The sequence below is a fragment of the Mustelus asterias genome, chromosome 13 (assembly GCF_964213995.1).
Source record: "Mustelus asterias chromosome 13, sMusAst1.hap1.1, whole genome shotgun sequence".
NCBI lineage: Eukaryota > Metazoa > Chordata > Chondrichthyes > Carcharhiniformes > Triakidae > Mustelus > Mustelus asterias.
In genome coordinates this window covers 98,945,358-98,970,836 of record NC_135813.1, presented here as the reverse complement: position 1 = coordinate 98,970,836, position 25,479 = coordinate 98,945,358, and the positions used below count along the sequence as shown (strand labels likewise).

General features: G+C 38.8%; 1 protein-coding gene across 2 annotated transcripts in view; it reads right to left on the bottom strand.

Annotated features, from left to right (window-relative positions):
* Nucleotides 1-699: 699 nt before the first annotated feature.
* grk3 (G protein-coupled receptor kinase 3) overlaps nucleotides 700-25,479 on the bottom strand; it is a 247,284-nt gene continuing 222,504 nt past the window's right edge. For both annotated transcript variants that reach the window (XM_078227374.1, XM_078227373.1), the window contains exons 20-21: nucleotides 18,030-18,143; nucleotides 700-15,147 (exon numbers count right to left, since the gene is read on the bottom strand). In XM_078227374.1, coding sequence (XP_078083500.1) covers nucleotides 14,986-15,147; nucleotides 18,030-18,143 — 276 coding nt within the window. In that variant the 3' untranslated portion in view covers nucleotides 700-14,985. The remainder of the gene's footprint in view (nucleotides 15,148-18,029; nucleotides 18,144-25,479) is intronic.

The window sequence follows — 25,479 nt, the reverse complement described above, 5'->3', positions numbered from 1 at the left end:
TCGGCCACACAGCACCTAAAATACTCAAGACACTAAATGGCCTCCCAAACTTCCAATATAGTGGGCAAGAAGTGTACACACAACACAAGCTGAAATTGTGGCATCTATTAGGAGAGGCCAAAAAAAAATCAGCATTCACTGTTTGAATGGCGTTAGGCCATTTATATTTGCAAATAATGGGCTTAACATCTGTTCATGGGCTGTCCCCACAAGATTGGTTTGTCCTGAGGCTCAAAACTAACTGCACTTATGAAAGCTAGGTGTACAAATGGACTAACAGATGATACTAGCCTCAACTGAAAAGCCAGATTTCTAAAATATACTTATCCAAATGTGAAGATGGAGGAGCAGGAGTGCCCGGATTGCCACCATTACCTCCCCTTAAAACCACTCCTATCTCCCCTCTAACCTAGTCACTTCACTCCAATCCACTTTAATTACTTACTTGTTGCATGCTGCGAGCATTGCAGCTGGCAGTTTCCCAACCTTCTTTGCTCATGATTACAGGAGCATTCAGTTTCCATATTTCCTTGGATCAGAAACTTGCACCTTTACGAACATGACATACGAGGAGCAGCATGCCATACAATTAACAATTCACTCTTTTACTGAAACAGAGGGTTTGAAGAAGCCCACCATACATCTTGCACTCCCTGAAAATGCAGAAAATACCACGCTATAAGACCGCATGTTCAGGCTAAATCTAATGATCAAATTTATTTACACCATATTTAATTACACAGAAGCAAGAGATTATACAGCCGATAATTTGCAATACAAAGCTTGATTTACATACTACTTTAAACTTCCTGTATCCAAAATAATAGTTTGAAATCAGATTCCTTTATGGAATTATTTTAATGAGTCTTTAATGATCATAATGTGGGTACATCTCTGCCTCCTGCAGTTGTCTCATTCATGTGAATCAGAAACAAATGACTAAAACTGGAGCTGCAGAATAGGGAAAGTTAAGCACACTTGTACTTTGCTACACTGAACGTTGCCATTCAAGAAGAAAGCAGTTTTTCTACACTCGGCATGTTCCTTTGAAGAAACACTTCAATTTTTTTTCTCAGGAGCCCGGTAATTATACAAACAATTATTTCTATCATTTAAAATGATGGGATGTGGACAACAGTCTATTAGCTGACTTTAGATCAGGACTAAATACTTTGGAATCGTCACCTGCCATGAAACCCTCTTAATAACTGTAGTAATCTTAAACAAGCTCTTTCACTGCTACAGTGAAAAATTAGCACACATTACAATTTGAGCAGCCTGAGGTACAAGCCAAAGAAATCCGATTAAATTCTGGTTACAGACCAATAACAGGTTGCTTGCCCTTAGGACTAATAGCTATCACCATGGGTATGACATACTTTTACCATGCAAGGACAAAATAATTCATCTTGAAGTGCAGCCAAAAGATTTGTTTTAAAATCACATTATTTTGACATGTCAAAAGCTCATATGAAAAAGATATAATTGTAATTTTATGATTTAAAAACCAGACTTTGCATCTGTCATATACAATCCTGTGGAAGGAGCTGAACAGTGTTCTTACTCTGGCTTTCCAATTGTTTCAAATTTAACATAAACCACTCTCCCAGTGTGATATTTGAATAGAAACACATAAGGTGCCCTGAGGCCCAAGGATATATATCACAAATATTTTAATCCAGTGCAAAATCAACTAGATATTTGATTGAATCTCTGCCCTCACAAGAGTATTCCTGCAGAATGATTAGAAAGTAAGTATTACATCTGTTGTTACTCATATATCCCTTTTAATGAAGCAAAAACATCTAATGTCTCTTCACAAAGTGGCAGTTGGCCTGAATGGGAGTAGGGAAGAGTGAAAGAAAATAGGCGCAATTATAATTGGAAGGACAGATGTGAACAAAGTTTTGAAGTTGGGAGAGATATGGTAAAATAGATGGATTTGCAAAGAGAACTGCAGAGTCCTGGAGAAAATTGTATAAAGGTTGGTCATGAGTAATAGGTAGGATGCCTGGGAGGCTAACCAGAAAGCTGGAGGGTGTGAGCAAAAGGTAAACTGCAGCATGGTCAAGGAAGAATTTGTTAACTAGGACAAGGCTTTTGAAACTGATGGACTGGCAGATGCACGGATATTTACAAAGATAAACAAATGAAATTTACTGTGAGATGGAAGGTTGACAAAGGAGTTCTTGAAGAATTAGAAATACAAGCAGAATGTTAGAAATTACAAACATAGGGAAGGTTTTTATCAACTTTTATGAGATAGAAAGATGATATTTCAGGGTTAAAATAGATGGTTTTTTGTAATTGAACTGAATGCTGAGTTTAAAGCTCAACTTGGATGAACAAACAGTTTACACACAGTTGGATTCATCTTGAGGGATCAGTTAGAAAGGGAGGTTGGGATAAGGGTGCAAAAAGTGCTTGGTTTTTGGGTGAAATCAAAACCAGGGGGCGGAATTTTAAGGCCTTGCTCATCCTGAAACCATAAAATCCCGCCCAAGGTCAACAGACCTTTCCATTGTCTGCCCCCACTCCGATTCCTGGGGCGGGGCAGTAAGCAGTAAAATTCCAATGTGGATCTCTTTTGTCTTGGTAATATTAAATGCAGAAAGTTTTTGAAGAGTCATGCACCACATCAACACTGCTGGAATTAAAGGTGAGCTTGAAGAGGTAAAGCTGGGTATCATTTGTATTATATATGAGAATTAATTGCATGTATATTGTCTAGTATTACCAATATGTGATATTACCACTTAGATGATGACTGGGGGTTGTGCAAAGGATGGGAACTTGGGATACTCTGGCAGAGATTGCAAAGACGCAAGGAAAGATATACTGACTAAAGTGGGATAGATAGGAATGGAATCAATGAAGATGATGCTTTGTAGTTGTATTAGAGGGTCAGGCAGCCTAGGAAGACAACATGATCAACCCTACTGAAAAATAGGGAGTGATTGAGAAGGGACAATCGACTTTAATTGCAATCAAGTATGAGGATCGCTGTAGTCTTAGTTAAGGTAGAAATCAGACTGAAGGTGCTTAGACATGAAAAGTAAGACCAGAGACTGATAATGATAATGCATTAGAGGACATTAGAAAGGAAGGGAAAGTTGGAGATGCGATAGTAGTTGGTGTAATGCAGGAGTTGAAGGTGGGCTCTTTAAGGAGTAATTTATGACAGGAGTTCTGAAAGGGTATATGGTCAAAAGGGAGCAGTTAACTATGTTAACAAAAACCGGACTTGGGTTGAGGTAGCAACCTTTCAGTCTCAGTACCAGCTATGGCCCAGTTAGTAGCACTCTCATCTATGAGTGGTGTGGGTTCATGTGTCACTCCATAGATGTAAGCATAAAATTTAAGTTGACACTTCAGTGCAGCAATGAGGGAGTGCTGAACTGTCAATGCACCATCTTTAAGATGAGATGTAAAACCAGGGTCCTGTCTAGCCTCTTTGGTTGACAAAATATATCATTTTGTCCAAAATATACTATTTTCAAAAGCAGCAGGGGAATTTCTCTTGTGTCCTGGTCAATATTTATACTGAACCAACATCAGAAAACAGATTAGCTGGTCATTCTTAGATTGCTGATTTTGGAAACTTGCCATGCAAATTAGATGCCATATTCCCAATAGCAGTGACACATTTCAAAAGTACTTAAATGGCTGTGAAGCACTTTGGATATAAATTATTCAATGACACAATTTGAAGATCAAGGTGTTCTTGTGTGGTCCTAGCCAACTTTTATCCATCAGCCAAAGCCACCGAAAATTATCTGGTCATTACGCTCTTTGCTGTTTGTGAGCCCTTGATGTGCACCAAGCATCTTTTGCGTTAGCATTTGCCACAACAGTGATCATTGACTGCAAGGAATGTAGGGATTCCCTTAGGTTGTCAAATGCGTTACATCAATTCAGTTTTTAAAATTATGTATAATCTATACTGTACCATAACTCTATTCCAAAAGAACCTCCACCACTGTAACATACCTATTTCTCAAACCAGCAATCCCTGTAGTCTCTCTGTTTTGATGACTTGTGTTGAATTATTTTGCATTGTGGACCCACACCAAAATATTGTAAAACTCTCTTTGTTACAGGAGTTGAGATATTTTAATTCCTTCTAATCTGAATTCAAATAGATGCAGTTCATAAAGACTTATGCAGTGGATGCTATTGTCTGACAAGCTCAGTGCAGAATTCCCTCATGTTCTGAATTCAAATGCAGGGAATAACAGGTTGAAAGAATGTTCTCTTGCATATATTTGTGCCTGGAATCTTCCACACAATAAATCGCAATCACCAGTAAAGAATACTTCACAACAGCAAGGGAGCAAAAAAATAGGTTTGCCCTCTGGCAGTCTGGTTTCAAAACGTCGATGTATTTCAGCATTAACTTAGGGGTTGCTGAGTAATCAAGAGGTCAAAACATATTTTAATGAAAAGGGCCCCAAAATTGATGAAGAAAGCTTTTTCACCGACAGAGAAACAAATATTTGATGGAAAATGGGTAATCCTAGGATTCTCCCTCTTTTGTACTAAGCCCTTTAGATTCCAGTGGGGAAGGAGTGGAGTGAATCCTCCCTGCTGGGAGATCGCCCTGCTGGATTTCCACTGTACTTGCACCACTCTGCCATTTTGGCTGGCAGCCTCAGGCAGATGCTTCATGAGTCTCTTTGCAGGCATGGTGAACTCATTGATCTCAATTCCAAAGTAGCCCTCTAGGAATTTCAGAGTCAGTAATGTCACCCCTAGTGAAACATGTTCTGTAGTAGGTGGAGGTTGCAGTGATGGGATGATGTTCTATATCCAACGTGATGTTCAGATGAATGATCAGATGTTGGTGTATTGCTGTGATTCCACACACATACTAAAAGTGAAATTCATTGATGTGGAGCTAGCATCTGCATCAAGATGATGGGTTGGATGGCTTCAAGTGTTGAAATTTTGACAACTTTTCCAATGCCCACATTGTAATCTTTAATTCAGCTCCCATAACTTTTGCTATTGCCAGCTCATGTAGCTTTGGCTTTTATTGATTTTATAATGAAGTATAGTTAGGAAAGGCAGCATCTCATTAACGTGGGCTGCAAAATTATTACTGGTTTGATTTTTAGTGCTTTAGTGGATTAAATTACAGGCTGCTGTAAACACACATTTACCAGATACTGCTATTATTATGACAGATCTGAAAAATGTTTGTTAATCATTGTAAAATATTAAACGGATAGATGGGGCAAAACTGTTCATTTTCATTTCTTATAAAACTACTCATCTGCATCACGAAACCATTGATTTATATCCGATGGAAAAGATTGAAGTTGTGAAGAGATGCACAATTCCAGTTTCCTGCTGTGGTGTGATTAACAGAATAATGTACTCCCACTCAGAGTGCTTGCTCATACATTAAAAACAAATTGTGTTAATAACATTCACCCATACCTCTTTCAAAAGCTTGTTTGTACCAAAGGCCATTTAGACTGCTTATTGGAAACAGAAATCATGATATCACTTCTCAATTGGGATCTTACCTGTTTCTACAAGAACTGTCACACTAGCTGTAAAACACAATAAATAAGAATGACCTAACAATAAATGTTGATTGAGTTCCCAGTAGCAAGTGGAATAATAGATCTAGCACAGATTCCAGCATCATTCTGTTAGGAATAAGAGTGGGAGCAGTTTAAATTCAACAAAACTTCTGTTTCTTTTAAAAAGGAGGGAATGACTTACCATTGTCCAATATGCCAATTAGATGAGTCCACATTTTTCCCTAATAATGGTCTGACCACCATTCTAAAGTATTAAATTCATCTGAGATGGTGGCAGGATTATTGCTGCCTAATTACAATCTATGTGACTCATGGAGCAAGTGTGAAGAACTGCATTTCAGAAAACTTTGAACTCATTAATACATTATTATTTTTGCTCCTGCCAGCTGTTTATGGAGGAATGTTGCTCTAATTTGCACACCAAACCACAAGTGCAATTCTACAATAGTCACTCTGCTCCAACAGTAATTCATTTGGTAAAGTGCTTTGAAACATTTCATTGCCATAAGGTGCTTTATAAAGCAAAATGTTATTAATACTACCATTTTAAAAATTACCTCAGAGGGACAGATTTATGGCACTCTAGTCAACAGGAAGAAGCAGCCACTTATGATAAATGCCACGTTTCACATTGGAATAACAGAATTTTTTCTTCCACATTTCTCTCCTCCTCTCCTGAAAGAGTTGACTCGTGCTGGGAAATGGTTCCATTAAGTTGCAGCAGCCCATGAGTACTTTGCTCAAGTGGTTAGTCTTCAAAAGTGAGCCTACAGTACTGGGGGAAATCGCAGTCAAGCCCAAACCTATTCATACAATGCCCACATGTCTACTTTTCAGAAAATTATCACTGGATAGCAATTTAGAGTGTGAATGTTGACTGTTTTTTTCAGGATAATTTCAGAGGCTCAGATCAGGTCATTCTATAAAAACTACTCATTCGTGAAGTTAGGAACTCTGCTTCACACAAGGATGATAGAAGTGTGGAACTTTCTATTACAAAAAATAGTAGATACTAGTTCAATTAATCATTTTACATCTCAGAAGGATAAATTTTTGCTAGTCCAGGGTATTAAGGGATGCTGAGTCAAGATGAGTGTCTGGAGATAGGACTCAAATCAATCATGATCTCACTGAATGACAGAACAGGCTTCAAAGGCTGAATGAACTGCTTCTGCCTATATTGTCTTTCCTAACTATTCCACCAGAGGAGGAGAGAATGCCCATTTACATTTTTGGGATCAATTTCCACACCTGAGTATATAATACCTGAAAACCTCAGATAGGACAAAGAATCAGAGAAGCAATAACGTGACCACATGCACAGTAATGATTCAGACAAGAATTTGGTTTGGAATGTCAGAATGTCACAATGATGTTGAAAGAACAGGTTCACAATAAATAACATAGCATGTCTTTCTAGTCCCTCCCCACCCACCCCCCATGTCCCCGATTCCGACTTTTACACTGAAGACAGCATGGCACCAAAAATATACAGCTGTGTCCATGACACAGTACGCAAGAATCCTTTAAAAAGATACAGATATTTGACTAAGAGGGGATGGGGAAAGAGGGAGGGAAGAGGTCAGACATTCTGTATATAGGATGCTCCTTTTGTTTTAGAATATATACATCAGTTTGATATAATACTAACAAGATTCAGTCAATAAACAAAAGCTTAAAAAACATTTTCTCGTTTTTTTTAAATTCAAGCACTGTATAGAAGTTGAAGATGCAGCATATCTTCGTGGGGGCTAATGTGGGCTTTGTACCACGCGCTTAGTATGACGCATGTTTCCCACTGAATATGACAGTAACATGCCCAACCCTGGATCATTCCAGCCTTGGTGCTCTGCACCTTTTATTAGCGTAATTCACCAGATTAAACAATAAAGAATTAGGGGGTGGTTAAATTTGAGGATATATGAGCTTCATGAGCTTTTACATGATTTATTTTTCCATTTATTATGCTCCTTGAATGAAGCACTGCTGAAGGTCATCCTTTCATTTGTTTGAAATTAAACAATCTTCTTGGTTACCAACTGGCCACTTGTGTGTGTGGAAATCCAATATTGGTCAAATAGAAGCCACGTCAGAACGTGCACATCCCTGAGCCCAAATTTCCTGGAGTTTCTTTCCAAGATTTTCCACTGTGCTGCAGGTCGATTGTCGTGGGCATGAATCTGAGCATGGTCAGATCTCCAGGATCGAGCTTCAGTATGCTCAGAAATCATTTGAAACTTATTTGCCAAACACCATAAGAATCATGACCAAAACAGCTCAACGCAATGGCTGCCATACCGCTCCCCCAACTGATTTACACTCGGTTTCCTGGGACTTGATTTGCGAAACTTGGGGCACAGTAACAGGGGTTAGTTAAAGCACTTAAATGTTAAACCACGTAGGCCACCACTAGAAATGCTGCAACTCTCAGTACATCCTTAAAAGCATTTCTTCAGCAGTATAAAGTACAGGAATTAACCCGATTCAGACAGCCTCATTAATGCAAAGCAGCTTCTTTCACATCCCTGAAAACTGGTGCAAAAAATATGATTTTAAAGTTTAAAAAAAAACCCTAAAGAGCTAATGAAAATCAAATTATTCGTTGTGCAGAGACTCAAAAAGGCACAAAATTTACCACAAGCTGATGTCATAAACCACTGCTTTATTGCTATGGCCTGCCACTATGAATTCCGCAACGAATAAAATTAGATTTCAGCCGAAAGACCTGCCCATTTACCCAGCTCATGGTGCCTTGCTCTTGGGCTGCAAGTGCATCTCATTGCTCAATATTAACCCTTAAAGGCTGTTACAGGTCTTTCTGGATATAAGGTGAGGAATTGGCTAGGTCTTAGCGATCTAGATGACTGGAGAACATTAGGATTGAGAATATGATCAAAAAGAATAAAATGGATTGGAAACCCACATAAACCAATGTGGATTTACTTATTTACAGGAGTAAATCAAAATGAATGAGACACACTCTAAAGATTAGAGTTTGCGTCGAATTGTTATGCCCATGAGTGGGAATTATGCATGCTGGCTCTTACGATTAAAAAAAAACTTTTTCTTGGCACTGTGAGGTGAGCACAAATTGAAGAATAACACATTCAGTTACATTTTTCTATCAGCCCTTGGTCTGTTAAACTTAGTTACTTGTGGATTAAAATCAACAGTAATGCTGCAGAGGGTGTCTATTAATGAAGGTTGGTCATTTGTCCTGATCCTTTGTCAATAGAATTCTGATTCTATCACATTATCCCCTTTTCTGTAATGCATGCCGATAAAATGTTTCTTCAGGTTTCTATGCAGCAATAATTTGTTTTACAGTACACCTGGAGCATTAATTAATCTCCTAACCTATGGAAATGCAAACAAATGACAATGTCACTATGTATGTAACTAATTTTGCTGTGCATTCAATGTTACTTTAGACCTACATAATGTTTCGATTGTCACAAACACTTCTTTTATTCTGTTTCATACCTCACCACTATTTACTGGCATGCAGTGTACCTGTGGGTACATTAGAAACTTTAGCCATTGTTCAGAAATGAGCGTCACCCTCAGTATATGGGGAAATTGGAAGATCTGCGTGATTATCAGTCAGGTCAATGGCATGGCAGAATTTCTTTCGCAAATCAAGTTCTAAACATTAAATTCAAAATTTAAACCATACAGATCTGAGTACAGAATGTAAACTCAACTGAGGGATTTCAATGATATTAGATATTTCAAGTGTAAAACTTAAATCAATTTATAACCATTGTGACCCTGAGGTTGAATCAAAGCTGCGCAATCATTCTCTGCTATAGTATAACATTGCATGGACCATATATGGGGTTCTTGGCAGCATTTTTGGTTTGTACAGACTGGGAATACCATCAGATTCTAGGATGCCAATGCATACAATTGCATTATCAATTGTGACTGAGAAATGTTATGTTTGCAATGACTGTAGGGCAGGAAGTCCATGCGTTTTTTGGTACACACCAACTGTAAACCTCGTTGGAGTGCACTGAAAGAGCCCCAAGTTAGGCTGGAATCTTGATGCACCTGGCCTTAACTGTACATTAAATATATAGATCTTGTTTGTGCCGAGATCAAAGCCAGCTTTGAACAAGGTCAGCAACATAGCAAGGGCAGGGATGGACACTCACAACACAATGATTTTATGTATCTAGCTATGCATTAGTCAGGCAGACCACTGGTAGCTGGTATGCCATATGAAACAATAAGTGATCAGCTAATTGTTAGATGTGGACTTCCAGCTACTCCAAGCTTCTGGCCTTTGGCCCAAGAATTTTTAATTTAGAATGCAAAGGTAAATCAAATAATATTAGGACTGAAAACTGGAGTTTTCTAATTGGATGACTGACATATCTTCCTTTACTAAGTGTGCGACCTCACATTCCTGTCATGATTCTGATATGCATCACTGAACAAACTTTTAAACAGATTTTGTAAGGAAGAAAATTGGTGAATTTTGATATTGAAAGAGCACCCTAATGTTATTTAGCTGGAAACAACTGGGGTTACAGCCCCATTCCTAGCTAGTGTTACTGCAACAAGATGGGGGAATGCCCTCTTGTTCACTGGAGATGCTTTTTAATAATTTGTAAATTTTTTACTATTGCAAATAAAAGTAATTTCAGGAATATTTACAAATCTCCCATTATTTATTTCACATTTATTTTTTCTACTCTTAAAACATGGACAGCAAAGCTTTTACTCGCATGCTACCAGGTTGTATCATAAGTAAGCAAGCTAGCTTAGTAAGCATTTCCGGCTTATGTATCCACGGAAAGATTAAGAAGTCACAAATTGGAGTCTACTACCCTTGCAAGTGAATATCAACATTTCAGCTGGGTTATCTGGGCTGTGGTCATGTGTTAAATGTAATACAACTTAGAATTACTATCTAAAAAGGCACATTAAGAAAGTATAACAATATTACTAAAACATTTGGCACAGAATTTAAGTATTGCTGAAAGAAAGAGACATGCTATTGAAGTGTTTTGTCTCGCAATCATCAAGCCAACTACACAGAATAAACCAACAGTAAAGGGAATAATAATTTACACTGCAAGAGAAGTGAGTGCTGATTGGTTGGCAAGTGGACTCTGATAGATTGAGGCATTGCCATGGTGAATGCAGCAGAGAACAGTTAACTCCTCAAGATTTTGTTTCAAATTTCTTCTGTCCGCAAGGAGTATGTCCACGCATGACGCATTTTACAACTAAACTAAAGCTGCGAGGACAGCCAGTCCCTAGTTAATTCCCCCATGGCAATGCCTTGACCAATCGGAGTCGACCTACCTGGTTTGAATTTGAAACAAAAGCTTGGCAGTCAACTGCTCTCTGCTGCATTCACCATGTCAACACCACTAGCAGAGTCCACTTGTCAACCAATCAGCACTCTCATTTTATGCATGATAAATTCTTTCTTTTACTGTTACGTTTATCTTGTATAGCTGCCTTGATGAGTGCAAGACAAAAAACTTTGAGAGCATGTCTCTTTCTGCAGCATTAATGTATAAAGTTTTTTTTTAGATTTTACATCCACCCATTTGTCATAAAAACAAAGCCTTTGCAATTGTTGTCAATAATTTTAGTGCACATGCATGGCACAACAATTACAATCTGCAAAATCATCCTTAAGCTCCCTCCCAAGAAAATGTATATGAGTGAGATTGCCTATTTATAGTGGTTTATGAAACATTATGGTCAAATATCCCATTTGCAGATATGGTGGGAAGGAGAACTATTTACAGAACCAACAGAAATGTGAAGCTTTTCTCACCAAGGGTGCACATAGCCGGCCTCCATTTGGATGTTCACTGATTTTATTAATGATGCACATAATGCAATAAATAGAAAACAATTACAAATAGTGGTGTTTTATCATTCATGATTTCTAATGTTTTATGTAGCCTCCTGGGTTTAATTTTTCACACTAGATTACTGACAGAATGTGCATTGTTAAAGAATATTGACTTAATGCTAACATTTTAACAATGTTAACAAGACTAACATTCACTGGTAGAATGGGCACTGCTCACTCATATGGAGATCATATAAAGTACTTTCTCCACAATTCACTCCTTCCTGTAACACATTATAAAATGTGCATCAAGAATCTTACACAAATTCAAAAGCCAAAAGTTCTTGCTCACAACTGAATCCAAAACAGAATCAAAGAAGAGGATGTTCCTGAGTTACAAGAACATCTGCTTTTAATAATCAACTTCCCTCTACCATCAGAGAAAAGTATCTGCAAGTGGCACTCAGTTTTTGTGTTGCTGATTTATTTATTTGGGTTATGCCATCCGAATATTGGCCCTTTCCATGTTGTTTATGTTTTTCAAGTTTAGCTATTTTACAACAATCTCAGCCATGCACATTATTAAACCACCCTAGGTGGTTAACCTGTGCCAATTTTTCAGGTCTCTGAGACTGTTCCGATGCCTGATATGTAACACTAACTGATATTATGTGCATTTCTTATGCCACTAATATGAAGCAATATTTGAAAAACAGGAGGAAAGATTTTGTCTTTATGTTAAACACTGCCTAGGTGTAGCATAGAGGGGGAAACTGGAAAGGGAGAATGGGATGGCTGCTACAGAACCCATCTGATTCTCTTTCCATTATCTGGGAGGTTCTGTTAGGGACCTTCAACATTCCCTATCCAATTCTCCTCTCTAGTCTCAGGAAAAGACAAAAAATAGCTGAGTGTTATAGGATTAAGAGGGTGACTACGGCAACAAATATTATCAGAAAAGTTTCTGTTGAAATAAGTTACTTTTTGTCCAGAAAATAAAACTACAAAAAAGATGCATTATCAGAGATAACTCCTACAATAACGCAGAATTATTAATTTGGGTACTAATTGGTTATATCTGGTAATCATATCTTAATGATTTTGTTTGCATATAGGCACTATTTTAGAGAAAAATTAAATCATGCCTGTGCTGCCTTAACACCAGGTGGCACTGTGAAATAGCGCAATTACAAGTGTACTGTATCCATTTTCATTGTTTTGTGGGTCAAGGAGGGGAAGAGGAGGGGAAACAAAGTGGTAAAATGTTTTCCTGTATAAGCGAGAGATGTACATCAATTTTCTTATTGTATCATAGGCATCAATGTTAACCAACTAAGCCCAAGCCCTCCTTTGGCTTCAACAGTGCCACCTCCAACACCCTTGTGACAAGCCCAGGGTATGTATTCATTGCTGATTTAAAGAACAAGCAAGTAACATAATCACTCTTGGTAACAGAAATCATTATTATCGCATCATCCTGAATGACAATCAATCGGACTGACCATAGACTCGTTTTGTTCCATCATTCTGACTCTTATTTCTATTAAAGCAGCAGACCATGGCAATGGTTGTGGTAAATGTTGAGCCCATCCTGTCCTTGGTATTATTATTTTTCAGTACGCACTAAATGTCGCAGTTCTAAACAAAAATATAACCAGAAAAAACTATACACATCATCTGTGTTTTTTCTTTACAGTTGAAATATGAGGTTTAAACATTTTAGTGGTACTTTAGCTAAAACAAAATGCAACAAAAAAGAATTTCAGCGTTGATGTTGCTCCCTAAATTCGGATTAATAGCTGACCCTTGTTGTGACTGACCAGTTATTAAGATGTAACAATTGTCACTGTTCATAGAAGACATGTCGATAAAGCAACTCATGCTACGCAATCACCATTTAAAGATATTCTCAAGTTGTGACCACGGATTCTTGGTATATTAGTTCTTAAACATTATGTACACTTGCACAGTAATATCTATGATAAATATTTTTCTCTTCGATCATTGTTTTTTTTTAAAATCTTCCTTAATTTGTAAAGTCCATTGGCACTTTGCACTTCACGGTGGGAAGGGGACAAAGACTTTACAAAACAAATCAAGTGCTGCGTGGATCAGAGGTGTTGTAGAATGTGGGGATTCATAATTTTTTTTGTCTCACTGAAGTAAAGGTTGAGTTGCAGCACACCTTTATGTCCCATCAAAGCAATGATTTCAAAATCCTCCGAACTGTGGCAAGTAATCTAACAATGGAATGGTGTCCAGTAATCCTGGATCAGTATCTGTGAACACAGAAACCAGGACCAGGCTAGGTCTGTAGATCAGCATCTAATTAAGTACAATAACTGAAAATTGCCCAGCAGTAGCAGAACAGTCCACACTGGAACCAGGCATCACAGAAGCACGATGGGTCATGAATCAGTAACTATAGTTATATATCCAGTAGCCATAAATATTTGGCAAAAACACACTGAGCCATGTCATTCGTTATCCATAGAAACTCGACAATGAAGTGTGACTGTGTTGTTATCTAGCAACCACTGAAACCCTATCAACAAAACAGGCCACAAAGCAACATCCAAGTAGCCATGAAAATGTAGCGATGGCTGAGAGCGGTTATAACACGTTGGCAACCTGGCGATCCAGTGTGGCAGCAATCGTTCTCTTGTCATCATAAAAACATTGCAATTAGCAGGGCTGTGGGGCTGGGTGGGGCGAGGGAAGGGCGGGGAGAGAAATTAAGCACCGACACACTGTTGTTTATCACAATCCGTAGAACAAGAATCAAATGTTCTCTGGTAACCATAGAAACAAAGTAATCCATCATCCAACTGATGTTTACAATCACCCAATCTTAGGTACGTACAGAAAGCAGCAGCTGGTAAACACAAGATAGCGAGTCTGAAACAGCAAAAGAAATCCAGGTCAAATGATGATGATATTGGCACATGGTGCTATTGGTGACAGATGTCACAAAACAGCATTTTGAGAGGCGAGCGACAGATGGACCACCAATGATGGGTCAATGTTCTATGTGGTATGTTGCAGTCCAGGATGATTCTATGAAAATCTGATTGAATCAGTGACTGAAAACACAGGTCCAGTCAGCCACTTGTTTTGTACGTCAATGTTCCACCGACCCTCTGATATGAAGCAAAGAACACCACCAGGGCGCAATGACACATGACAAAATAAATTTTCCAAAATTATTTGGCAACATCCTCTAGTCCATTCCTGTGGAGTTGGCTCATGAACCGCAGTGGTCACTGTGGTTGCAGTTAACAGATGCTACACTCGTTCATCAATACTTCCAATAAAAATACACAGCCAAACTGTTCCAAAAAGTCTCACATTCATATCTACATACATGTATGCATATATATTTATATATATATATTTTATATATATCTATATGCACATATAGATATATATATATATATTTCCACATATATATATATATATATATATATTTATACACATCCTGTTTTATGGGATCATATAATTAACTAATAACAACACGCTGGACCACGTACGAGGCGATATAGAAGTAGTTTTGCACAAAACCATCCTCAGGTCTCTTGTTTCTGTTCCCCACTCACACACAAGCACTCTCCCTTAAAGCCCATTGCTGTTCCTGTGGCTGAGGGGGGGTTTGGTCAGCTCTACCACTGCTGAACGTGACTTATTCAGCATCTTAGGAGCTCTTCGCAGGACCCTCTGAGCTTCATTAAAGGCTTCCGTTAATTCTTTCTTCCACTGGATGAACTCTGGGTCACTCTGGGGGGAAAAAAAAGGAGAGTGCAGAGGAGTTATTGTAAGACGGTGTGCTTTTATTTGATTTTCCTAATTTTCTCCTGGAGCCACAGATTAGTGCTAGGGTATTGGTTTTATGACTACTGAGGGCCTTCCGGCATCTTCCCCAAAGTTATTTGGGATTTAGAACAGTCAGTATTGGCAAGATATTTGATTTTGAAAGATATTTCAGCCCACCTTGATCTTGTCTTCACCCAAAGTTCATACATGAACATTTTACAACAGTGGTTCTTTGCCCAGGCAATCTTTCCCTCAGAAGAAACAGACTTGCCGAACAGAGAAATGGCCCAATCTTTAATCAAGAGAGCCTGTTCGCTCCTTTCATTGTGTGAAGTATGTAATTAGCTTTGTCATAAAGGATTTCTGTTTTGATTAGAGTGAATAATAAACATCCTGTGAACATTTTCCTATAATTTTATATCCATTCTTCCAGCAAGTATAATAGGTATATGGAGTATAAAATGTGAGGTTTCCATTCTATGTATCACCTATCTGCCCTGAACGAGAAAGCTGATGTCAAATTGTGCTCAATTCTGAATGAGAGCTAATGCTCATTAGAACCTAAACTGAGACTAGCAGATTATTTAATCCAGTGCCTTACAAAGAGTAGATTAAGGCTTTCATCCCAACAGTACAAGGGTTCATTTTTGGTCCTCAGAAGTGGAAGATCAGTTTCTAACTTGGTGACTGGTGGTTGTAGAGGGTTGTTTTTCAAACTGGAGGCCTGTGACCCTCAGGGATTGGTGCTGGGTCCACTGTTATTTATCATTTATATTAATGGTTTGGATGAGAATTTCGGAGGCATGGTTAGTAAGTTTGCAAATGACACCAAGGTTGGTGGCATAGTGGACAGTGGGCTGATGAATGGCAGATGGAGTTTAATTTAGATAAATGCGAGGTGATGCATTTTGGTCGATCGAACCAGGGCAGCATTTACTCAGTTAATGGTAGGGCGTTGGGGAGAGTTATAGAACAAAGAGATCTAGGGGTACAGGTTCATAGCTCCTTGAAAGTGGAGTCACAGGTGGACAGAGTGGTGAAGAAGGCATTCGGCATGCTTGGTTTCAATGGTCAGAACATTGAATATAGGAGTTGAGACGTCTTGTTGGAGTTGTCCAAGACATTGGTAAGGCCACACTTGGAATACTGTGTACAGTTCTGGTCACCCTAATATAGAAAGATATTATTAAACTAGAAAGAGTGCAGAAGAGATCGACTAGGATGATACCGGGACTTGATGGTTTGAGATACAAGGAGAGGCTGGATAGACTGAGACTTTTTTCTCTGGAGTGTAGGAGGCTTAGGGGTGATCTTATAGAAGTCTATAAAATAATGAGGGGCATAGATCAGCTAGATAGTCAATATCTTTTCCCAAAGGTAGGGGAGTCTAAAACTAGAGGGCATATGTTTACGGTGAGAGGGGAGAGATACAAAAGTGTCCAGAGGGGCAATTCTTTTACTCAGAGGGTGGTGAGTGCCTGAAACAAGCTGCCAGAGGTAGTAGTAGAGGCGGGTTCAATTTTGTCTTTTAAAACGTGTTAGACAGTTACATGGGTAAGATGGCTATAGAGGGATATGGGCCAAACGCGGGCAATTTCGGTCTAGTTTAGGAGTTAAAAAAAGGGACGGCATTGACAGGTTGGGCCAAAGGGCCTGTTTCCATGCTGTAAACCTCTGACTATCGGACGTCTCTTTTTTAAACAAGCGACAGTTATGATACTGACCTGTGTACTATTTATTTAACATAAATTATCTTCAAAAACTGAAATCTAATCAGGACTGTTGTTATGTAATAAATTGGTTCAAGCCCACTCCTGCATGTCCTGATGCAACAACGTGACATTTCTACTTCATACTACCTGTACTTATAGTCCATGGCTACAGCCAGGCATGCATAAGGTTATGCGAATAATTAGCACTAATTGTGTCTAAACACTATCTAAATATGAGTCATATGGACTCAAAATGTTGGCCAGAACTCTACCACCTCGCCTGACACGGAATCGGAATGGACAAGGGTCCACAACAGAAACCTCTGTTGGCCTCGGGCGGGAATTTCTGGTCTCGCCCAAGCAAGGCCATAAAATCCCACCCATTATCGCTGTTTCTCTCTCCACAAATGCTGCCAGACCTGCTGAGTTCAGCCAGCATTTTCTGTTTTTATTACAGATTTCCAGCACCCACAGAATTTTGCTTTTATTTTAGTGTCTAAACACTAGACTGTTTTGTGCCCTGAACACTCATTACCTGTTGAAGGAGCAGCGCTCCGAAAGCTCGTGATTCCAAATAAACCTGGTGTTGTGAGACTTCTTACTGTGCCCACTCCAGTCCAACGCTAGCATCTCCAACTCATTACCTAAAATCTAGGCTGAATGTACATTGGTATATTTAATTTAGGGTATGTACAAACATTAAATGGAGGATTGATTGGAGATAGATTGGAACTCAGTACTGTGAAGTGATACCATACACTAAACCCTATGAGTGCAGCATCAAGGGGAGGAAACCCAATTCTGGTGGTGAAAGAATCATGACCGTGGTTGGAATTTTCCGGTTGGTCATGCTGGGTTTCCTGGTGACGTAGGGTGCAGTCAATGGGAAATCCCATTAATGAAGCCGTTTCTCAATTAACTTACTTAATGATCGAGATGGTCAAAATTCAACTTTTTTCGAACAAAATGGAGTTATAGCAATGATTTGCATAATTAAAACAAACTGGTGGCGGGGGGGGGGGGGGGGGAATGAATGCTTTGAACTTTTCCCCCTATGACCACATCAGTGCCAGCCTATATCCAGATGAGACAGTAGACATCTCCATAACTTCCTATCTTGCAGGAACCACTCACCTCACATTGCAGCACAAATTGCTTTCCTCCCTTAATCCGCAGGAGGATACATTTCTTATCTTTAATCTGAGTCTCTTCCACCGACACTATCTGCTCCATTGTCAGCAGGCTTTGCTAGATTAATAAAACAGAAAAGCACTAAGTTCATTCAGAGATGAATCTCAATTGCTTCCTTAATTTGATTTTGCTATGGGTTGCATCTGGTTCTGTGTCAGAATCTTAGCACTATTTACTATCTAAACTACAGCCTCATAACTATGGGAGAATATATCTTAGAAAAAGAGGTGCATAGCTAACACTTCTAACTACAAGGAATGCACAAAGTAAAAGGATTGTTGGATGAAGAGTTAACATCCGAGGCAAATTTTATAGTGAAGCTTGAAGCTTTTTTGTGATAACTATGCTGTAGGGTGGCCAGGTGCTGGAAATGTGCTGGTGCTTTGCAGGTGGTAAAGGTTGTAAGACTCTGTTGCCAGTCTTGCTCAGCATTGCTAGCCCACCCATTTCCCAAGACAAAAGATTTATGCTAGGTCATCATGTGCAATGTCAAGCCAAGGTTCAGAGTCTGACTGACTGGAAAAGGAAATGAAAAATTTCTTCCAGGCTGTTGGAATGTCAACAGTTAACTGCTTTTTCTGAGCCTGTGCACGATTGGGAGGATTAGATGGTGAGAAAATAGATCAGTCTATAAATATCATCAAGCTTTTCTAAATTGCAGTGTACTTACCATGTGTGTTACTTCAACTACATTTACTACCCAGTCCCCAAAGGAATTGCAAAGATTGTACATTTGAGTAACTAGCAGTGCCAGTAAAAAGATCAAATAATATATAGCTACACATCTCCAGGCTCTGTCAGAGAATTAAATCACGAGACACTACCTAGCAATTTCCCTTTTGTCACTGTGCATTTATTGCTAATCTGAAAAATCTAAAACAGAAAATGGGGCATGACTTACATGTTTCAAATAGTGACCTTATACGACTGAATTTGATATCAGGTTCAAGAGGAAGGGAGAAAAGAGAGTCACAAACCAAGATTTTAAATTTACGCAAGGCAAATTTTGAAGGGATGAAATCAACCACAGTGAAGTGATAAACTGCTAATGCGGTAACCGACTAACAGTGGTATATCTTCAAAATGGAATGTGGTTATGATACAACATATATATATATATACACATATATACCCCTAAAAGGCAAAGGCTCCACTTCTTAGTTAACTAACCATGGTCAAAAAATGAGGCAAGAGACAGTGTCAAGCTTAAAGAAAAGGCTTACACAAATGCAAGAGAAAGTGACTGGGAGGACTATGAAAAAAAACAAATAAAGTAATTCTATTGCAAAAATGGAATATGAGGGGGAGGAAACTTGCAATGGTGTCAGAGCTAACAGCAGTTTTTTTTAAGAGAAAGGGGAACTTAGGATCATTAAAGATAGATGAAGATAAAACCTCAATGGACAATGAAGGAATGTCAGACTTGTTAAATGAACATTTGATATTCATTTTCACAGCGGTGCAGGAGGACTAAATGCAAGGGATCCCAAAATAATGAGAGGAATTTAGACACTCTCATGTAAGTCAATATAAAGAGAAAAAAAATGGGACTTAAGATAGACAAGTTTCTAGGCTTGATGTTTTCATGAGGAAATTACAGCTGGAACTGTCATAATTTTCAAAAGCTCCCTTGATTCAGGAATTGTGTTTTTGATTGGAAATTGACAGAAGTCACTATTATTTAAAGAAGGAAGGAATTTAAGTTTCTGTAATCTATTATCAGAGACTGAGAACAGGTAACTATCAACTGATCAAAGAGAGTGAGCACAGCTTTGTGAAGGGTAGGTTATGTCTGACAAATCTGGTGAACTTTATTTTTAGGAGGCCATTATCATAGCAGATAGGGGAATGTCAATGGATGTTGTCTACATGAATCTGCAGAAGACATTTAATAAAGGAGTATTCTCTGATTAGCAGGATGTGACAGGTGTTCCTTAGACTTTTGTATTGTGTTCTCAACTATTCACCACATATATTATAAATAACCTGGAAGAAGAAATAGGGAGCTAAATATTAAATTATGAGGCCCAGTAAATTGTGGAACTGGAAGCAGGAAATGAGAAGGGTGACAGACAAAATAGTGAATGGGCTATACTATAGCAGATGACATTGAATGTAGAGAACTGTGAAGTAATTCACTTTGAATCTGTGAAATAAGAAATTGGAATTAATTTTTAGTGGTGAGAAACTGGGAAATATGGAGGTGAATTTGGATGTTCAAATTACTAAAAGATAAAGCACAGTTAAAAAAAAGTATCTAAGAGGGCGAATGGAACGTAGCCATTATCTCAAGGAGGTTGAAATAGAGAAATGAGGATGTGTTGTTTCAGTTGTACAGAGCTCAGTCTGACCCCATCTGAAGTATTGTGTTCAGTTTTTGTTGTAAATTGGGAGAATAACATTAGGGAGCATGAAGGATTTAAAACAATGGAGCTTTATTTACAGGTGTGTGTTCTCTAATATCGCTGCTTCTTCTCCGCCTGTTTGTCATGCTAGGGACTTATGACGTCACTTGTGTAAATTAGGTGGATTAGCCATTGCAGATTTGTGGGATTAAGGGGATAGGACGGGGAGTATGCCCAGGTAGAGTGCTCTTTTGAAGGGTCAATGCAGACTTGATGGACCAAATTGCCTCCTTTTGCACTATGGTTCCAGCAAACACACAAATACAGTTTTCAGTAAACTAATAAGAATTAATACAAATACCTAACATTTCCTCCCCCTTAAATTGAAAGCCCAACAAGTTCAAAACAAGTAAGTCTGTCACTATGAATAAGTCAGACGGTCTGGAGGTTGTCGCTCTTGAAACGGTGAAGGTGAACCTCTGGCATCTTCTTCTTTACACTGGTGGTAACCTCTGCCGTTTTCGTCTTTGCATGAACGTCATTGGTAGTGGTTTAACCAGCATTGATGTAGGAACTAGAGGTTGTCTTGGTATCTGATCAGTAGATGAGGTGTTGCTTTCCGCAACATGCCAGGGTTGTAAGAAGGTTCAGGTCAGGACTTTATACGGTTGAATCTGGATTCTCAGCAGGTTCTGATTCTGGTGGATTTTTTCCTCCCAGCCAAGAGCTCCCAGCATAGCATGTCTCCTGCAAATAATGCCATCTCTGGTCTGGACAGTATGAGAGACAGGTCCAGTCTGTGCAAGGATTGTGGCAGGAATCCATTTCTCTCCTGTGGTGTAATTCCTATCCAAAACTCCCTGTCTTTGGTGTAAAACTCTATGCTTTGCTTTCCATTTGTCCTTGTCGTTTTTGTTGTACGATGTCTTTAGTTTTCGGAGGTTTCATCAGATCAAATGTCAATTGTGGTTGTTCCTCCATCATTAGTAATGCAGGAGGCGTCTTGGTTGTGGAATGTGCACTATTCCTCACATTTTCATTGCAGCATCCCATGACACCGCAAATCCCCACCATTTTCTATTAATGGAGGTTTCCTATACACGTGTTTCCAGCAGCTGTTCTTTCACACGAGGCAATAACCTGAGCTTCAGCCTCTTATTTAACACGCCCAGCACTATTACTGTTGCAGAGTATCGTTACTCACGTCCACTTAGCCTGTCACGTTCAGAGCACATGCAAAAAGCTTATTTTCTAACTTCCCTCTTCCCGATTTTTTCCTTGGTACATTCGTCTTCCCAGCTGACTAACAAGTGCCTTTCATTTTCCTCATTGCTAGTTTTTATGTTGTATATTAGAGAGTGACACTAGGGAGCACAGAGGGTTTAAAACAGCGGAGCTTTATTTACAGGTGTGTGTTCTCATTGTTGGTTTTTCTTGCTAGGGACCTGCGACATCACCTGTGGTGGATACGCAACTAGAGCAGAATTCAGTAACCAATTAGAGTTCATACAAATACATAACAGTTTTGGGCACCAAACATTAGGATTTATGTAGTGGCCTTAGAGGGGCAGGTGCAAATACAGCAAAGGATATTAGGGGTCTCAAAAGTTTAATTCTGAGAACAGGTTGTATAAACTTGGCTTGTATTCCAATGAGTTCAGAAAATTGAGGAGTGATCTAATCAAGGTCTTCAAAATATTAAAAGGATTGAATGGGGCAGACATTTTGTTTTCTTTATTCTTTTATGGGATGTGGGTGTCACTAGTAAGATCAGCATTTGTTGCCCATCCCTAATTGGCCCTTAACTGCCCTTTGAAATAGCTGAGCAGTTCAAGAGTCAACCACATTGCTGTGGGTCTGGAGTCACATGTAGGCCAGACTGAATATGGACGGCAGATTTTCTTCCCTAAAGGACATTAGGTCAATTATCTTCACATTAATGAACCAGATGGGTTTTTAACAACAATCAATAGTAATTTTCAAGGTCACCATTACTGAAACTAGCTTTATATTCCAGATTTATTAACTGAATTTAATGATGGGATTTGAACACATATTTCCAGAGCATGAGTCTGGGTCTCTGGATTACTGGTCCAGTGATGTTACCATTATGCTACATCTCTCCAACATAGCTCTATATATAAAGCCAATCTCCAATATACTTCTGACAGCTTTACCAACTTGTCCAGCCATTAAAAGCTAAAAATTAGTAAATCTTTTGAGATTAACAATTAGGAGATTAGAGTGAAACATTAAATTTAAGGTGGTTAGATTATGGAATTAAATACCAGGGAAGACCATTAAAATGAGTTCAAGAACCAATTCTAGAAAACACCTTTCTCGAAAAACTTTCAATTTATTCAATCTCATTCTTTCAGAATACTAATCAAAACAGATACATGTTATTCCCATTGGACTGGATGTAAACCACTCCTGTCATACCACTAGAGTGACCAAATGTGTTACAAATTTGGCTATACCACCATTTGAAATTTAACAATCTGAAGAGCAGGCAGATCGTGTTATTATCAGTGTGCAGTGCTGACTTGATGCCAGCAGTGCTCAATACATCTGCACCATCTCATTGCAGGAAAGATCCTCAACCAGCGCAATTTGAAGGGACACAATCCAACAATCTCCCATTCTGCAATGCATTTGAATTCCTGCTGGTTTTTGGTAGAGTAGAATTCTGACTGCAATACAGTAGACTGATGGTTATAAGTCAGCCGGTTTTAAAAGAGCAGCTAGCCTGGTCTGCAATTAGATCGCTGATCTCTGCCTGGGCTACAATTAGCTCCTGTGTTCAACAATCCTGCGTTAGGGAGGGGATAATTAACCAAAATTCCTGCTCCTGATTGCTGTTGTGATCTCTTTTGGATAAACATGAGGATTTCTATATTTTATATACTTGCATAATAGTCCATCTTGTGTAAAAGTTGACCAAAGAAAGCCTACTCTTTACTTACCATTCACTTGCTGCCTCTCCCACAGGCTAGCTCTCTCCCTCTCACCAACTCTATATTTTCCCATCCGCCACTTCCCTGCCCGACTCTCCTGTCATTGCTTTCTCTTGCAAACATTTGTTTGTGTGCACAGGTTTAGGAGAGAGTCGGCGAGAGAGAGAATGTGAGCAATGAAGCTGAGGGTGGGAGAGTCGGACAGGGAGGCAGTGAATGGGAGAGTCAGGCAGGGAAGAGGCGAGTGGGAGATTCAGGCAGGAAAGCGGTGAATGGGGAAGAGTCTCAGAGAGCGGAACAGACCGCTCCAAAATGATGCCAACCAGGTCATGCACACTCCATTAGCCCCACTGCAATTTCAACCCCTCAGAAATATTACTCAAGTATAAATCAACCTTGGTCTTGACCTAGCCTAAAGCTTTGGTCTCAAAAACTCGACATTTACATGAGTCCATACAGTATTTGATGGTTGTTTTTAAGGAGTTATGGTCAAAATGGAAGTACATGTTCCTTTGCCATGTTTCGAAATGAAAGATAGGAGATGGGCTATCTGCAGGGATCAGATAATGTTGACTGCTACCTAAAGTAATCACAATAAAATGGGCTTTATGAATTGAGTGTTCTTTATCATGACTATCCCTTAAAGCAGTCAAGATCATTAGGACAGCAGGTACAGGAGAAAACTGGTAGAGATGGATTGTTAAATAAATGACTTAAAAAATGAACCTATGGATCATGTATTACATTTTTACTCGCTGTCGTGTCATGTTCCCAATTATTGCCCGTGGAATATTTGGTTGGATCCACTAATCAAGTGAATATGGTGTCGTGTTGGTACCCACTAACATCAGGTATTTCAAACTTGTATTCTTATGCAACAGTGGTTTACAGAAGGTAAAGAAATTTAGAAAAAAAAAAATCACAAAAATAACCACTACAGCAGGGATGTCACAATCAAATATATCAGGAATAGGATCTTTTACACAGAGAGGGTCGCCACCAGGGGAGAGTCACACAGGAAAGGTGGGAATGAATACAGATTCTGTGCCCTGTATAAACTGAGTTCCTATGGCTTTATATCAAGCTATTTAATTGCCTTTGAGCTTTACCAGTTTTCAGATAATTTTTCAGAAAGATTGCCAGGTGATAAATTTGGTTTCCTGCTGCAGAAGAAAATAAAATATCATCCCTAGATGCTCTCCCTTCCCAATGAAAGAGGGCTAAGATGATTTTGAAGAAATTATAAACAAAATGTAAGACTTAAAGGCATTCAAGTTGAATGATCAAGTTTGCTAAAGTGCTGACTGAAGGAGAGGAGAATAATGAGAGACAGAGAGACGATGTAGGATGAAAAAAACTAACTACATGCTAATAAAGCTCATCGTGACATCCCCACAATACACTCATAAAACTTCAACTATAGCATGGGAGAGCAAGATAGATGCTATAGTTTGACAGCATTGTTCTTACCAGCCTACGTCTTTTATAAATAATCCAGGCATCCTAGATGGAAAATAACATGACAAATTCTTTGTTTGATTAGATCTCACTTTATAGAGCATTGATCGACTGATCAACTCACTGCAATGAAGTTCTGTTAAATTTAAATGTTTAAACTTTCAAATGCAGTCACATGGGGCTGAGATTGCACTTCAGACCGAACCTTCCAATCATGGCTTTTCGTGTGGAAACAAAATACCATTACGTATACATGCATGATCAAACGTGTGTGACCTGCAGTATTGGAAACATTATTTAAGGTGCGCTAACTTAGAGAAAATATGTTTTCCATCACAAAAGGAAATGATTACTTTAAACATTTTTTTTTTAAATGTAAAACAACAAAAAAAACCACACATATATGTGTATAGATTGGTATATTCAAATGGATCTCACCGAGGAGTGCAGAATCAGACTATGTCTAGATCAGCACTCGACATCTAACTTTGCTGGTCCTGGCCTACATGTTTAGCAACACAGCAATGATTAAAAAGTCTGTTCACCAGAAATAACATCCCTCACCACTATGAGCACAAAACATTTCCTGGAAAAATGCAAAAAGAGACACCCAAAATAAATTATTAACTGCAG